The 16,602-nt window shown below is 38.2% G+C and overlaps 1 protein-coding gene across 1 annotated transcript in view; it reads right to left on the bottom strand.

Moving 5' to 3' along the window:
• The window catches only part of SEMA3C (semaphorin 3C), a 127,881-nt gene that overhangs the window by 29,930 nt on the left and 81,349 nt on the right, over window positions 1–16,602 (bottom strand). Inside the window, exons 6-11 of the mRNA XM_075081501.1 lie at window positions 14,171–14,261; window positions 10,204–10,323; window positions 8,821–8,963; window positions 6,701–6,815; window positions 3,815–3,884; window positions 978–1,122 (exon numbers count right to left, since the gene is read on the bottom strand). Of these exons, the coding sequence (XP_074937602.1) occupies window positions 978–1,122; window positions 3,815–3,884; window positions 6,701–6,815; window positions 8,821–8,963; window positions 10,204–10,323; window positions 14,171–14,261 (684 nt within the window). The remainder of the gene's footprint in view (window positions 1–977; window positions 1,123–3,814; window positions 3,885–6,700; window positions 6,816–8,820; window positions 8,964–10,203; window positions 10,324–14,170; window positions 14,262–16,602) is intronic.

A 16,602-nucleotide genomic window follows, 5' to 3' on the forward strand; every position in this document is an offset into this window, starting at 1 on the left:
ACTTAAGGAATTGTAAGACTTCGTAGGAGTTAACGAAGTCCACACTACCATCCTTCATTTAGCAAATATGGATTTAGGGAAGATTCTAGAGAAAGTTCATATATTCTTCATTAAAGTTGGAAATATTAGACATCATAACTCTGCTAAATCTAAATTAAGAGTAGTACAAATAAATAAACAAATAAAAAAAGACAAAACTGCATCAACATCATTTTTACACACTGTAAAGGTGAAAAGGAAAAAAATAAAAATTTTGTTTCAAACCTTTCATGGGACATTTTTGTAAAACTTGGAAATAGAGCTAGTTCTAATGGTGTACAAAATTTTTGGAAGATTATTACTACCCTGGCAGAGAGAAAGAAAGTCCTGAAAAAGTTTCAAGGCATGCAAAAAGCATTCTTAGCAAGGAAGACTACTATGAACTGATTGACACGAAAACTTATCTATTTCTAGGTTTCTCGTCTAAGATTCAGTACCTGACAGGATATTAGACCTAGTCAAATGACAAGTCCCAGAAGACATGTTCTTCTACTACATCTCCCAAGCATCCCATTAGAGCTGCAAAATTTTAGAGAACTACGGAAGATTCCTGCAGACTGAAGACGGACGTACAGATGCGTAAATCCAGACTGCAGAACACACTCACAGCACTGTCTTTGCACACTATCTTTTGCTCAAATATACACACAAAAGGTAAATGTACATGTAAACAGCATGGCTGCCATGTAATGAAATAACTCTTACCACCTTTTGAGCAGAAAGAACAGGAATGATTAACATTTGGCACAACTTCTAATTCTGTAGATTTCCAGATACTGCCTGATTTGTATGGCAAGCTGAGAAGCAAATAATATTGTTCTGAATTGTAACTGTGTCATAGTCACATACAGTCCATTCCCTTGGAATAAATAATGTTTATTTATGTATTAAACAAAGACAAGTAATTGGCAAGCCTGCATAAACATCTTTGTACTTACGGTGCCAGGTCGTGGGTACGGAATTCTGCCCTGATATGGAATCAGCTGGTGGTTTGGGCCCTCCTTGTGTGCAAATGGCCCGTTGAACACTGTCTGGATGTCTGATAGATGATACACACACACGGCTGAGCCTTTAAATATGGAGCTGGAAGACAGTAGGAAAAAATTAGTATTGAAATCCACCAACTTTTGTACAGCTTTTCCACAATACTGCATGGTCCAATAATGAAAGATACCCTTAAAAGAATATATTTAATACAATTTAATGCTTCTATAGCATGGGTTCAATACATTTAAAATAAACTAATTTAGCGTCCTGATATACACCATCACTCCTTAAGACCTAGCACCTTTTTGAACAGTGAACTGAAAAAGAGGACGGTACTACCCTACTGGTAAAAATAAGAAAATTCCCTAATGTTGAATATAAAAGAAATACAATCTGGCCCCAGTTAAATCAATGGCAAAAATATTGCTGACTTGAGCGGGACAAGAGTTTTACAGACTTGTACTGCCAAGCTCAGCACAGGTTTCTAGAACTCCCTACCAGTATATTAACCACAAGACCTCCATGATCCTCCTAAAATACATGGCTGAAATATTAATCAAAATACCTAGCACAATTACAGTTAGTTAGATTATTACAACCAGTTGCCAGCTTTTCTAAGCAAAATGGGGACAGGCTGTGTCTGTACAAGAATTACTCCTATACAGTCCCCAAATCCACCCACAAAATTGGTTTTAGAAAGACCGCTTCAAAAGGGTTGAGGTTTGATGCTTTCTGAGGAGAATGTAGGGGGTCATCTATGAGAAGGGCATGTTTTTCCACTGCTCTGGGTTCAGAAGTCATCTCAGATGTCTTCTTAGCCAGCACAAGCCCTGAATCGCCTCCATCACCCCATGATGATGGAGGGCAGTAGGGGAGTAATTTTTTCTCTCACTGCATATAAGGTTTGTGATATTTATCTTAACAAAGTGGAAACTCCAGACAGTCTGAAATCTTCCTGATGTTAACTGTAGTATGAAGATAATCCAAGAAACCCTCTGTTTTCAATTGAAAAAGAAAAAAAAAAACCACTCTGGAAAAAAAGAGACAACATTACACATAGTGTCTAAACAAGGAAAGTACAATCCACCTTGCTCTCAACTATATATGAGTCAGCAGGAGGAACCTTTTAGTTGGATTATGGTATTTGTGGAAATTTTAGTAGGCATTAAAAGGTTTTAAGAAATTTAATTCTTCCAGACGTTTTATGTTAGATTTACAGCAGATTATGCCACCAAAATAATTTACTTTAATATTACTTGTTTTCTTTCTGTATGGTTTAGATAATTAATAATTATTAATTGGTGGGATGTTTCTCTCTTGCTACTGTTATGAGTTGTAAGCCTACAGGTGAAGATAAAGGAACTGCTAAGGAGTGAAAATCATTATGAATGCTGTATTTAACTAGGTAACACATCCAATCTATAATGAAACAAAAAGAAAAAAAGCATAGACCATGTGGTTCATGATAACAGAAATGTATGAGCGTAGAGACTTCAACAGAGAGAGAAAACAGCTTGAGAGCCAGGAAAAAGTGAAGTTTTCTCTTTGTTGTCACCTTATATGGTCCTGTGATTCAAACCTCATTTCCACTGCAGGAATACCAGGAGAATTAGGTAAAACTGTTTCCAGTTCAGGCATGTTGCATCCACAACCTAATCGTAAGTGTGGTTTTACTGTTAAACATAACCTCAGCATATTCTCTTTTTGTGCAGTAGGAATCATAAAATGTAGACAGCATCAGACATTTACAAGTTATGGGATTCTTTTTTTCCCAATTAAATATAATAAAGTCATATTTCTTGGCTGGTTCACTCATTTGAGAAAGCAGATCCCAGGATCTGCATGAAAAAAGACAAAAAAGTGTATCGGGAAAAAATATTTTTTCATGCAAAGGTTTTTTTTACTATAAATTTTCATTAAAGGAATCACTAGTAATACGTTAAATACTTTGCTAATTTCAGCAAATCGATTAGATTAAAAAAAGGCAAAAAACCTCTCTGAAGTTAAGTAATAACAGTTTACTAATACAGGATAGCATATCAGAAATTGGTAAGCAGTAACTCTGCTCTCCATACTAGCACTATGTGGTGAGGGCAAGAGAAAAGTGAAAAAAATAAAGGTAGAGATGGCAGAATCTGTTGATCCACTGTCAGTCTATCTTTGTGGAGAGTTTCAGCATAGTAAGCCATGTGTAGTACTTCCACTGCCCTTGGGATCTCATTGAATGCTTTCTAAACTGGACAGTAAGTGAATATCATGACTGATAACAGGGAATCTAAGGCTGCAAGGAGGTGATTAAATGCCGTATAAGCTTGTCTTTTTGTAGCCAACTGAAGCCGACGTAGTTTATTTGCTGTCTGTGCAATCATCGGCCAGCTGAGAGACTGGAAATTATTTATATGAATTCATGAAAGAATTCCTGGTTTGATCCTTCAGGATGCTGCACGTCCTTCATGAGGTGTTAAGTGCTCTCAGATGCCACATGAGTTCACTGCACTGAAGTCATATAGCTTCCCATTGCTGAACAGTAACAAGTGGCCCTCCACAGAAATGTTTTCCCAGTGCCAGCTGACAGTATGTCAGGGAGCAGTTTGGTCCAAGCAATGCAGCTCTAACATGGATACCAACAGTAATGATACTGAGACTGTTACTCCTGCATGCAAGCAATGGCCACAGCAGAAACACAAAATTGCACAGAACAGCCTTGGCCACAAACCACCCCTTTCAGCTTCCAGACCGAAAATTGGGCAGTTCAGAAAGGTAATTTCTTTCATATCTCCCCATTTACCTTGATGTTGTGAAAATTCCATAAACAAGCGTTGTCCTGGGGTTATCTGTCTCTAAAAGAAACACATCCTCTGTAAGAAAGAAAAGGAAAAGATAAAGCATTTTGAATACTAATAAAAACTCTATTTTCCAGCTTAATTTATTACTTTATTCCTGCTAAAGTCAACAGTAATTTTGTCTCAGACTTGAATGGGAAAAAGCAGACATCGTATGAGTGGACCATATGCATAAATCTAGCATTTGAACATTCAGAAATAGTTTCGGAAATTAACTCCAAGCCATCTAGCCTTATGAAGACAAAAGGCAAAGGTTTTCAAATATGTTCAGGATCCACGTCGCCCATTTCTCTCAGCTGGATCTCATTTCAGCAGGTTGTTCAACAGTAGGCAAACATTCCCGTGTGGTAGGTCAAAGGCAAAGAGTTCCCACAGACTGATGAAATCCAAAGCAGGACAATTAGGCATTTTATCATCCAGTACACACTCTAGATGCCCTCACTAGCTCATTTTCAACATGATATGAATGACACACTTTTGTACTGAAGACACAGAAATGTAAACCTCCTAGCTGCGGTTGTGTAGGGATTTATTGACAGCACTATGCAAAACTTTACCTACTCACTGAACTGAATTTGCCCACCTTTACCTTTGATCTGCTGATTTTTATTTACACTTCAGCGAAAAATACTTTAATCTCTGACAGTTTCTTCTTAGAAATGTTTGTAATAGCACTTTTATCAAACTACCTCTTAAACTGATTTTACAACACACAGAAAGACTGAACTGTTTGAGCTTTTTATCATGCAATAAGTTCTTTAGCTTTTTATTAATTTATGTGGCTCTCATCAACCCTCTGAAATTAATAAACATTCTGTTAACTATGTCAAAAGCAAAAGACCACCATGCAGGACTGACAGAGTTACTGTGAGTTACTAAATGCTGCCTTTGCCTCAGTCTTTAACTGTCAGATCAGTTAACTCCAGGTATTCAGCCTCCTGAGCCGGAAGGCAGGGGCAGGGAGCAGAATAAACCCCCATAATCGAGGAAGAAGCCGTTTACTACCTGGTGCACCACCTGGACACTCACAAGTGTCTGGGGAAGAGTGGCTGGAAAGCTGCTTGGCGGAGAAGGACCTGGGGGTGTTGTTTGACAGCTGCTGAACAGGAGCCAGCCGTGTGCCCGGGTGGCCAAAGAGGCCAACAGCATCCTGGCTTGTATCAGCAATAGCGTGGCCAGCAGGAGCAGGGAGGTGATGGTGCCCTGTACTCGGCACTGGTGAGGCCACACCTCGAGTACTGTGTTCAGTTTTGGGCCCCTCACTACAAGAAGGACATTGAGGTGCTGGAGCGTGTCCAGAGAAGGGCAACGAAGCTGGTGAAGGCTCTGGAGCATGAGTCCCATGAGGAGTGACTGAGGGAACTGGGGTTGTTTAGCCTGGAGAAGAGGAGGCTGAGGGGAGACCTTATTGCTCTCTACAACTACCTGAAAGGAGGTTGTAGCGAGGTGGGTGTCAGCCTCTTCTCCCAAGTAAAAAGTGATAGGATGAGAGGAAAAATGGCCTCAAACTGCATCAGGGGAGGTTTAGATTGGATATTAGGTAAAGTGTCTTTACTGAAAGAGTGGTCAGGTGTTGGAACAGGCTGCCCAGAGAGGTGGTAGAATCACCATCCCTAGAGGTGTTAAAAAATGTGTAGGCATGGCACTCTGGAACAAGATTTAGGAGACATGGTGGTGTTGGGTTGACGACTGACGATCCTAGAGGACTTTTCAACCTTAATAATTCTATGATTCTATGATTGTCTCCTATTTGGTAGGGACCTCCATTTTCTCATACAGGAAACTAAAAGCAGTTATGCTACTGCTTTGTTGAAGAGGAGTGGGCTGGTAAATGACAGCTCTGAAAGATTAGTTGCTGTGGCAGTGCTAGAGGGGCTGGGAACTTCTGAAAGTCCTCCAAGCACCTTGCATATCCTGAGTTACTGCAAGTTAGGATCTGCTCCTAGGCCCATCAGGTCCCATCGAAACTTTGAAGCAAAGTAAGTACACAAAATATTCGTAAAGACAAAGTCAAACCCCATTTGCTACGATAGGAATCAAGAACAATGACAGAGAAAAGAGAGGGAGATTACAATGGTGAGAATGGTCAGACTCAGATGCAGCCCCGGTGTGGGGCCCATTAGCTATTTATACTATTTATATTTATTCATACTAATGCACATACCAGATCTCCCAATACCTGAATTCAGAATTATGACGTTGTATGTCACAGCTGTGGACAATACAGAATTCAAAACTTTCTGATAACATTATTTGGCACTTACATATCAAGATATACATCTACTAATTCCTTATACAGTTTGTGAGTGCTGTATAGGTTATTCACGGAGTATTTATTCCCAGTATTATTGCTGGTGCCTGTAACAGGATTTGTTAGTATTATCCTGAGCTATCAAATTGAGGTCTCTACCCAGTGATCAAAATGAAAAAGTGTATTGCAGAAAAGCTGTATGTTACACAGTGCTATAAGAAACAGTTTCAAAGAGATGTAAGTTAAACAACCTCTATTATAATCCTAACTAGGAGCAAAATAACAATAGACTTCACTTATGTGTTCCCTTCCAAATATTAATTCTTTACATATATAATTCCTTTACCCAGTCAAGATTAATTACGTTTATTTCAAAGATAATTATAATTACCCAGAGAGATTTATGAATATTTTTTTCATTTCCTGACAAAAAACTGCAAAGGCAATTTTGTCATTAATTTCTACAGGGCCAAGATTTTACTGTCAACAACTTGAATATGGAGCTGTATGAACATCAATAATTAAATATGCACAGGGTGCTGGATTTAAATAAATCTCTTAAGGGATTTTCTTGCCATACCTAATTCATCAAAGTATGTTTCTGTTCCATCTTCATCCATTACTGAGCATACAAGTCTTGCTTTCAGGAATGTTGTCCACTTGTTCACAAGACTACGCTGACCACCTGTGTCATTCTGGAAAGAAATATTTTTTTCAGAAAAAAAAACACAGCACAGCTAACATTTTCCTGGGCTTTCCTACATTTTCATCGGGTTAATTTGACTCATCATCTAGAAAGTTATGCTGGTATATTTAGTATAAATATAGATAAGCCTAAACTAAATCCCCTCATCTAAAGACTCCAGATACAGAAAAACAAGAACTAGTTTTCTGAGCAGACTTTCGGTGCTGGGCTAGCTGGTTTGGGCAGTAGATTTTACGCAGAAGCAGTGTGTGTAGGTATGATTGGAAAGGACTGCAGAGGTTTGTATCACTCACTGACACCTAGTGTGGAGAAGTCCATGATATCTCTAAAAGATCTAATAGGCCTATGGAGGGATGTTTCTTCTAATCCTAACAGTGGTATAGCTACATCTGACCTAGTAAGCCATGTTGACCCATGAGATGGATGCTCTGAACTAAATTCAGAAATTATGGGTAGCACGGGTCAAGCTAGTTTTGCACTGTTGGCAGTCCTCCTAGCTTGGTCCAGAGCTGGCTTGGTCATGGCTCGCTCAAGGATCTCTCCACCTCTCTCCAGCACAAGGTGAAAACAGTAACTGCTGAATCTGATGGTGCAGCTCCTGCCTCATTCTCCTGGAGAATGCCTTGGACAAGAGCAGTAGCTTCCAAACTGCAAAGCACAATGCCACCCAAGGAAAGGAAAAAAGTAAATATAGAAGCTAGGCAAATGTGATTTTGATGAAATGCTGTGCATGTTTCACTGGTGCTCCTGGAGCTGGTAATCAGACTTTTTGGGTGACCCATAAGGGGTCTTTTGGGAGGGGTCTTTCTTCGCACTATGGTATTAATATATTTGGCCAATCTGAAAGGTGGTGATATATGAATTTGATGGTATACAAGTATAGAACTATGACTGGCTCATATTAATTTTCATTGGCCTTGGGACTCAGCCACTGACTTCAGTGTAAGTCTAAATAGGCTGAGGCCTTTCAGAAATCATCAGGGCTTCATTATAACAGTAACAATAACAAATACAGCTATAGTCGTGTGAAATGTCTTCTTGCAAAATACCCAGAAAGGCCTTTGGGCACCCTCACAAAAAATGAAGAAAACTGAGATTATAAAAGAGATCACATGCCTCATCATATCACTAGAGAAGGAATTTAACACAATATGACCTCACACCCATGTACAAAAACATCACAAAGCATCAAATTCTAAAGAAGAACCAGATTAAAGACAAGGAATACACGAACGGTCACAATTATCTTCCTGAATCCTTCCAAAAGAAGGAATGAAAAAGCTAGCAGTAATTGTGCATTTATAATTTTGCTCTCATTTTTAAAAAATCCATTTCACCAGAGATATTTACAGCTCCTTCAATCATTTTTAATCTACAGTTGATTATAGATACAAAAAAGGAATGGAGACAATGAGGAGTGCTGTGATCATAAATTCATTACTGCACAGGAGTAGCCATAACTCCTGAATTTAATTTTCCTGCGCACAATTTTAAAGTTAGGCTTACACATACATCAGTGCAAAAAGTCAGAAGGAGAGATATTGTAAAAATGAAAACAACATTTGAAAGTCAAATCAACCCATTTAAAAGTTTGGCTGTGATATTTCCAATGTGTTTCAAAGATTTTGAGTGTGTGCGAAAGACTTTGTTGCCTTGTAATTCAGGTTTTCTAAGCAAAGAATGTACCTCATTTGTGCAAAGGACAGCAAGTCCGGAAATTTAACACTGGTAACTTGTCTGAGTCAGTCAGAGAAAGACACAAATTTGTGAATCTCTAAATTTTCATATCATTGTAAGTATAGCCAGGTATACATAACATGTTCATACCCTAGCTGTGTGTTCAGGAACAGCTCTTCTTAATTATGAATGTGGAACCTGAAACAGGGTATTTATTTAAAATATAAAACAAAGGTTTTTCAATCATTTAGTCTTTTAGCTTATCAGGTCACACTAGCAGCTTGTCCTAACAACCTGGCAAACAAAATAGTTCTTACTGGGCATATTCTTGCAATCATTGAATGAATTTGCTTTGTGCTGCCACTGTTGTCTGTGAGTCTCTCTTTGAAGAAGAAGTAGATTTTGGCATCGTTGGGGTCAGTGCCATCTGGGATAACATGAGCATCCACAAAAACAGGCTCTGAAATGAAACAGTATACCAAAAAGATGAAACCATAAGATGTATCAATATAAGCAAATAATGATTTGACAGTTACTGATTTCTTCAAGGAAATGCTATATAATGCATATAGAGGTACTGCTGTGGCAGGTTAGGTTATATGCGCTAGCCTCATGTGTGGATATACCAGAGATTACCAGGTAATGTCTTCTTGCTGGCAGCCTTGATTTTCTGTGTCCTGGCATTTTATCCCACAGCAGATTTTTAGAAAAGTGATTCAAATACAGAAGCAATAGTATTAGATTACTGCAGAGATTCAAAGACTTGGAGAAAGAGGGAAGAATCAGTGTATTAACAGAGTCACTTAAGGAAAGACTTATTGAGGCAAAACATAAAAGTAGGCTGCTAAAAGACTCTTTAGGAAAAGAATGAATAAGGTACTTGAAAAATGCATAAATAAGGGGAAAATAGATGTTGGAACACTGAAAAAGGAAAGCGGAATACGCAAATGTTTGAACAGCATTTGAGTTCATATCAGAGGTTGATAAACATACAAAACACTGTAAAGGAGCACTAGTGTCCTGTAAATTGTAATGAAACTTAAAATGTACATTATGACATACAGGTGACTGGGTACTAGTTTCTTGCAACCCTTTATTAGGCAACCGCCTCTATTGGTGGTGGTACCTGCAGAATGCATGTTTTTGGCAATTTCCTATGATAAAATATAACGGACAGTGGAGGGAGTCCTCAGAAGACCTTCTCCTTTGTCTGAAGTACCTGTTCTGAGCATATGTAATACGTAGATTTTCCAGAAATTAGGTATTTTAATGGTTCTTTTTTCCCTAGTTCACTTTAGGGTGCACACTTCAGGGTGTGCAGGTAAGAATGTAAAGCAAACAGAAGAAAATATTTAGAAAGCAGACATAGCTTCTCATTCATAGTGAATTGAATTTATTCTGATTGCAATCCTGTGGTTTCACTGTAGTCACTGCCACACAGGTATAACAAAAGTCACCCTAAAGATAGTCAAGATAAAACCACAGTAACTTTACTTTAACATACCTGAAGGCTTTTTTAAATTGGAACTGCTATATTAGTTGCTTTATAACCTTGGACATCTATCTCTGCTCAGAGGGTTGACCACAATTTTAATTCAAAATAGTTTAATTGGAAGGAGACAAGTTCTGTTTTTTAAACAAAACAAAGCAGAATCACTGTGAAACCAATTAACAACTGTGGTAAAACAAAGGCATCTCACCACTCAGCCACTTGGAGTTGTGCTGGTCGGTTCGCACTGCATTCCTCCTGGTCAGACTCCGAAAAATGGCTGCATCTGTCCCCATGAAATCTATATACATTCCTGAAAAAAGCTCTTCATCTGCAAAGATTTGAAAAGAAGAAAAAGCAAATGTGTTGTTATGGCTTTTGGGAAATTTGTATTTACTGATCCCTTTTTATTTTGAACTTGCCAGCTCTTTATTTACACAGGAAGCTATACAGATAAATACTGGGTCATGGGAATGGGGTCTCCCTCTGATTTACAAAGACACAATCTAGAATGCAATGCACAATCGAGAACCATCGGATTTTTCTTAAAGACTTTAGGGAACTGCATAATTAAATGTAACAGCAGAACTGCATATGTAGTGAACTTTCCTTTAGTATGAGTCTAGTTGTTCAGCTTTCACTGCTAGGATTCACTGGAAAACCGGGCTAGTGTGCTCAAAAAGAATCACATTCAAATGTTTAAGTACGCACTTCAAAAATCTTTTTTTGTTATGGGAGTAGGCAAAATGACTGGGCTGAATTTGTTGCTGGTGTAAACTGGCACAACATCTACTGCAGTCAATGGAACAGTGCCAATTTTTGCTAACACTTTGTCAAGGCTGCCCCAGGCATCCTCAGGCTGACTTCAGTATCGCAGAGGCCAGACAATCATATTATTGAACTTTGCGCAGGGTAATACGGAGCAACAATTGTCCCTTTTATGTACTTGATTCTAAGTATAGGGTCATTATGCTTCAAAAGAATTAGACACGCAACTCTTACATTAACAGAACTATGAACTTCTGCCCTCTTTGCAGGGCTGAAAACTCAGTCCATCAGTCAGGATGTATAATCTGCGTTTGTGTGAGTCTGTGTGTGTGCATAAATATACATATATATAATTCTAATTCTAATTACATATACTATCATTTTCTACTCCATGAATAACCAAGCAATTTCCACTGACTAATGACAATGAAACCCCAGAGTAGAAAACAGTAGCTAAAATAAACTCTAACTCTCAGAGTGGGAGTGGTGGCTGAATACATTCCAGTACAGCTGGGTCCTTTGATTGATGTTTTTGTCTGAATTCCTGGACTACCCAGAGAGTGTGGTCAAACTGGCAAGAGTCACAGGTTCAGAAGCGCTTGAGGCTATTTTTTATGCTTTTTGTGTGTGTGTGTGTGTGTGCATCAATATGGAAGACTATTGGCTCATGAGGGCATTAAAGCTCTGGAGATTTTGTTTTTCTGCTGCTGGCTAGAGCCTGAACTGAACCCCTGCAGAGCAGCCAGCAGCCACTCTTCTGCTCTCATGTCTCCCAGTGATGACAAGATTCATATGCAGGGGGTTGAAACAATGCATTCGCTGCATGCTTGTAAAGCATTTACTTCCTGAGCATGTATTGACAGAACAATGTTAGATCTATACTAATTTATAACTTAGTCTATTTGCCTCATTGCCTCAATCCATCAGAACTTTATTCTTATTATGAAAGCAATTAGCTGAAAAAGATCAGGCTTATGGCTCTCACTAAACATTATGTGCAGTCCTATGCATATACACACACTTTAACAATAGTACTACACTATGTAATTTTAATCCTATTACATAACAACGCTATTAGTTATGTCTTAAGCATTCCTAGCGTCTACTTGCTAATCGTGTATCAGATGATATCCGTCAGCTCCACTTCCTTTTGGTTAAATTCTTAAATTCCGCATAGCGCTTGGTCTGCACAGCACAACTAGTTCACACTACTTCTCTTTGTTATCAGGGAATTACTGAATTGATGAGGTATGTCTGCTTTTATAAATATCTCGGAGTCTTGGTGGGGAGAGAGACATGCATCCTCAATGTTATGCCAAGCTTCTTCAAAGGACATTTTTCATTGCTTTGATGAAACAGTGTCTTTGTATAATGGCAAATTGTACCAAGTTCAAATTTGTTTTCATAACATCACTTTCCTCTGAGGGGTGAATCATCTTTCCTGTTCTATTCTAGGCTGGTGGTGCCCAAAATTGTCAAGAAATTGCAGCTATATTTAAAAATTGTTCTTCTGTTGTGGAAGAGTTACCCGGTCTGGCAGTATTTCATATCTTCTGAAGTGAGGGGAAGGAATTCCTCCTGCAGAAGAACGCTCAAAGGAGAGTCCAGTACATGAGCTCAGTCCTCGCACTTTAACTCAAGCTGTGATTTACAAAATCTTCCTTTTTCCAGCATGGATATTGAGGCTAAATTCATTTAAGCTTAATGTTTTGAAGTGACTAGACTTAGTAGTAACACGGAGAAAGTATAAAACTCAATCTGTGGGACTCTGTTGAAAAAGAATATGACCTTTGCAGAATAATTTAGACTTTGTAGGTGAACTGTGTTATGAAAGATAAGTCAAACACTAGGGAAGGTCTCTTCAGTCACATAACTGAGAGATCAAGGAAGATAACATAAAGTCTACTAAGATGAACAAAGCTGCTATAGACCTATGTAGAAAAAATCAGCTTGCTGTGTACAAAGTAATTCAGAAGCAATGTACTTTAATGGTGTTTCATAAAATCCAGAAGGAACAAGGAAAGGAAACTTTGGTTTTTAATGACAGTTGATTCACTTAATAATACCAGAACAGCAACAGATAGCAGTGGATTAATCCATCACTGACTTTGAACAAACATTTTCTTTACACAGTGAGTATCTGTAAACACTGACCATAGATCACTGATGAGATATAAGAGCAGCCAAGGTTCGGAGAGGTATGTACGTAGCATTTGCCTGTCTTCTTAAAGGTGCTTCAGTTCATACCTCTGTGAATGAAATCACTTGTCCTTTGTACTAAATATATTTGTAATGAGGAATCAAAAAAAAATTAATTTATATTTTGAACAGACCATGGAGGAGACTATGTGACACTTCCCTTAAGCTCCATGAGACTCAAACTTTAAAGGAAATATCTGGCACAATATTGCCATTGAATGGCAATAGCTGAATGGCAGAAACACTGCATATTTTCCCCCTATCAACCTTGGGTGAAATAGGCAGTACCTGTGTGCACTAAGTTTTATTTGCTAAGAAAGCCTGAAAAATCTGTGCGACTGCTGTCCCCTTCATAGCCAAAAATATAGCAAGGAGTAGGCACATGTTGAAAAATCAAGGATTTGGCACTAGAAGTCTGTGAACATGCTGCAAACATGAAAGGTCGGGCTACACTAAGTATATATCATGTGTCTCCTGGTTAGGGAACAAAAAAGTTTATTTTACTGATGACTTAGATTGCACAAAGCATATGCCCCCTTTTTGAGTTTTCACTTAGGTTTGCAATGGTCACTGCAGTAATTCTGTGTATGGGGTATACCTCACAGCCAGTGAGTACAGTCACCACCAATTCACAAAAATATTTCAGGTGTATCAGTTGTATCACTTTCTGGCCCTTCAGATGGAAGAAAATTGCAAAATTGGTTGGGTATAAAGCTAACTGAAGAATGAAGAGCCTTGCAATAGCTGGTGGGCTCTACAGCAGAGATGACAACAAAAATGAAATTCAAAATAATTAAAGTCTTCAGGCTTTCTTTCCCTGGCTACTCTGAGATTTTATGAATAATTAAATGAGACACAAGTGCTGTCTAGGAGAACAAGGTCAGAAACTGTTCAAACACAAAATGCTAGACAGGGTAATGCAAAGTTGAAACTAACCCTGGGAAAAAATGTGTAAGCTGGAAAAAGGACAATCTTTTGTTTTCAGTTTCTCTCTCTCTATTTCAACAGCTTGTTTGTGCATTTCATTTGTACACCCACCTTTAGCTTCGTGTAAACCTTGTAACAAGGATAGACCCAACCCTTGTGCCCATCAGCCAGACACAAGATACTGCTCCTTGGAGGCTGAATTCTGTGTCCAGCTCATTTCGGGCATCTTGTCAATCCACACCACACATGATCATATGTGTTTAGACCTAAGCATTTTTACTTACTGATCATAACAGACACCGTGTTCACATTAGGGTTGAAAGAACAGCGCCCCTTTCCTGATTCACACTTTGAGTCGATCTTGAAGATTTGTTCCTGCAATGTAGATTTGTGTGTCACTTCTCATTTCAGAAACCATCAGACGTAAAGTGATTTTTACGCTTGGCTGTTTCCATCATTAACAATGCTCAGCACTGCTGGGCACTTTTGCTGTACTATCAGCACTTTAGCTTTCCTATTCAGAATATCATCATCTTTTTAGGCAACTTTGTCATTGGTACCCAGTTATTTTCAAGACTCGTTATAAATTTACGACACTGAAACAAAGAGTTTTTTCTTCTAGCTCAGTTAAACTTTGGAGAGGTTGAGTGATCTCTGCAATAACATCTGTGGAGATTAGTTCTGTATTTTTGAAGTAATTTATCCTTTATTTGCTGAATCCATTGTGATACTTATACTAGTCTAGAACATTATAATAAAGCTACTAGAACAATAATACATACTAAATAAAAATCTCTTACGACAACTGTCATTTGGTGACAGTATAAAACATTTGCTCTTTAATGAGCTATCAGACCTCCAAAAATCCCCTAAATCACACTTATTTTCTTCATTACCATCTCTTGGATTACATGTAGAGTTCCAATTCCATAGCAATAGATGATTTATCAGTATCTCTTGCCATAGCCTGAAATCTCTTGGAATTTTTATTTGCTGTTTAGGAATCTTGATATGGGTCTTTGTTTATATTTTATGTGATTTATAAATAGGAAATACATTGGGCAAAGTAGAAGCAACCTGGACTACAGATTGAAGTATAAACAATCTGAATGTCTTTAGAAAATTCGCACATCTTGGTGCACGTCTTCACTTCTTGGTTCCCAGCAATACTGAAGAGCACAGTATGCTGAGCAAGAAGAGACTCTTGGGTCCAACTCCCTTCCCTAAAAACTGCAGTCAGTAATGGTAAAGGCTTCAATCCATAGCACATCCACTTGCATACCATTGTTTACCAAGCAAACAACTCGTTCCTAGCCTCCTGTAACAAACTTCTCATCTTTAAGGCCAAAAGGTACAACTGCACGGAAAAAACCACCCAAACTTAAAACATTTCTGTTTCAACAGAAAAAGGTAGTTGACAAAAATTCCGAAGAAAGGCTTCTGTGATGTAGATGCCAATGTATTAGTTATTCAACTGAGGGCAGCAACTCTTTATATTTCCTTTAACAATTAATGTAAATCACAGGGGAATGGGGATGCCACACAGATCACTGAGCAGTTATTTGGCGACAGTGAACTGGAGACTCGACCAACCTGAAACACTCAGCCACATCAGGAAGTTTTCATATCCATTGTCCCCTATCTCTTTCCCCCCTTTTCTGTTTTGCCTATTTTAATGACAGAGATCTTATCTACTGTTTCAGTAATAACCTCTCTAAACAATGTTAAAACATAAGTATGAAGTCTCTAATATGATCGTGGGTTTTTTTTGTTGTTTTACTTCTAGATTAATATGCAGCTGCAGCTTGATGTTAATCCATATTTACTATATTATACCACTGTTTACCATTTCAAAATGCCCATTACTGCACTACTAAACTAGCCCCAGGATTACACTTCATTTTCATATATATTAAACTACTTTTTAGTTTATAATTATTTCACATAGTGATTAAATTTTCTTCTCTTTGCCTTTACTTTGACATTAGAATATATTTGGGTGACTAAGAGAGTCATTATCAAAGACCCAAGTATCAAGTGTGCCAAGCAAGAAAATTAATTAGTTTTTAACCTTTGTTTCAGGGAAAAGGACAACACTTTGCCTCATCAATTAAACTGCCTTTTTTTTTTGTGAGATTATGTGGAATCCTGGCAACAAAAGAGCAACACAGGCCCAGTTCTTACGATTGCTGGATGTGACTCTTACTGTCAGGCTTTGTAGCTTCTAGAGAAAAACATATGTACTTTCTAAAATATCCATTTTTGCACATGCAAAAACAGCCTTCTGTGCATGGAAAACTGTACTAAATTATAGGTGAAATGATAAAAGCAGAGAAAAAAGTAAGTTCTCACTATGCCCATCAGCACTACATAGTTCTTCATTCTGCTCTATTGATTAGTCATGCACCGATATATGCAATGAGTTCAGAAGGAAATGCTTGGTTTTAAACTGTTATGCTATTGTTGGCCTGTACAGTAATGGCTTTGAGCATGCAATGCGTACAGTCAAGTGTCTGACAGACTCCAGATGTCTGAAACAGCAGTTTAGTCAATCGATCATAGGCATGCAGCTTTACAGACACCCTAAGTGAAGTCAGTTCTGCTCTTCTGAGACATGTATCTTTATTTTTAACTTAAGAAAGTTAACATCTTGCATCATCTGGACATGTCATTTCCTGCCCTCCCCCTTATCCCCCAATCTCATTTACAAAAACCC

The sequence above is a fragment of the Phalacrocorax aristotelis genome, chromosome 1 (assembly GCF_949628215.1).
Source record: "Phalacrocorax aristotelis chromosome 1, bGulAri2.1, whole genome shotgun sequence".
NCBI classification, from domain to species: domain Eukaryota; kingdom Metazoa; phylum Chordata; class Aves; order Suliformes; family Phalacrocoracidae; genus Phalacrocorax; species Phalacrocorax aristotelis.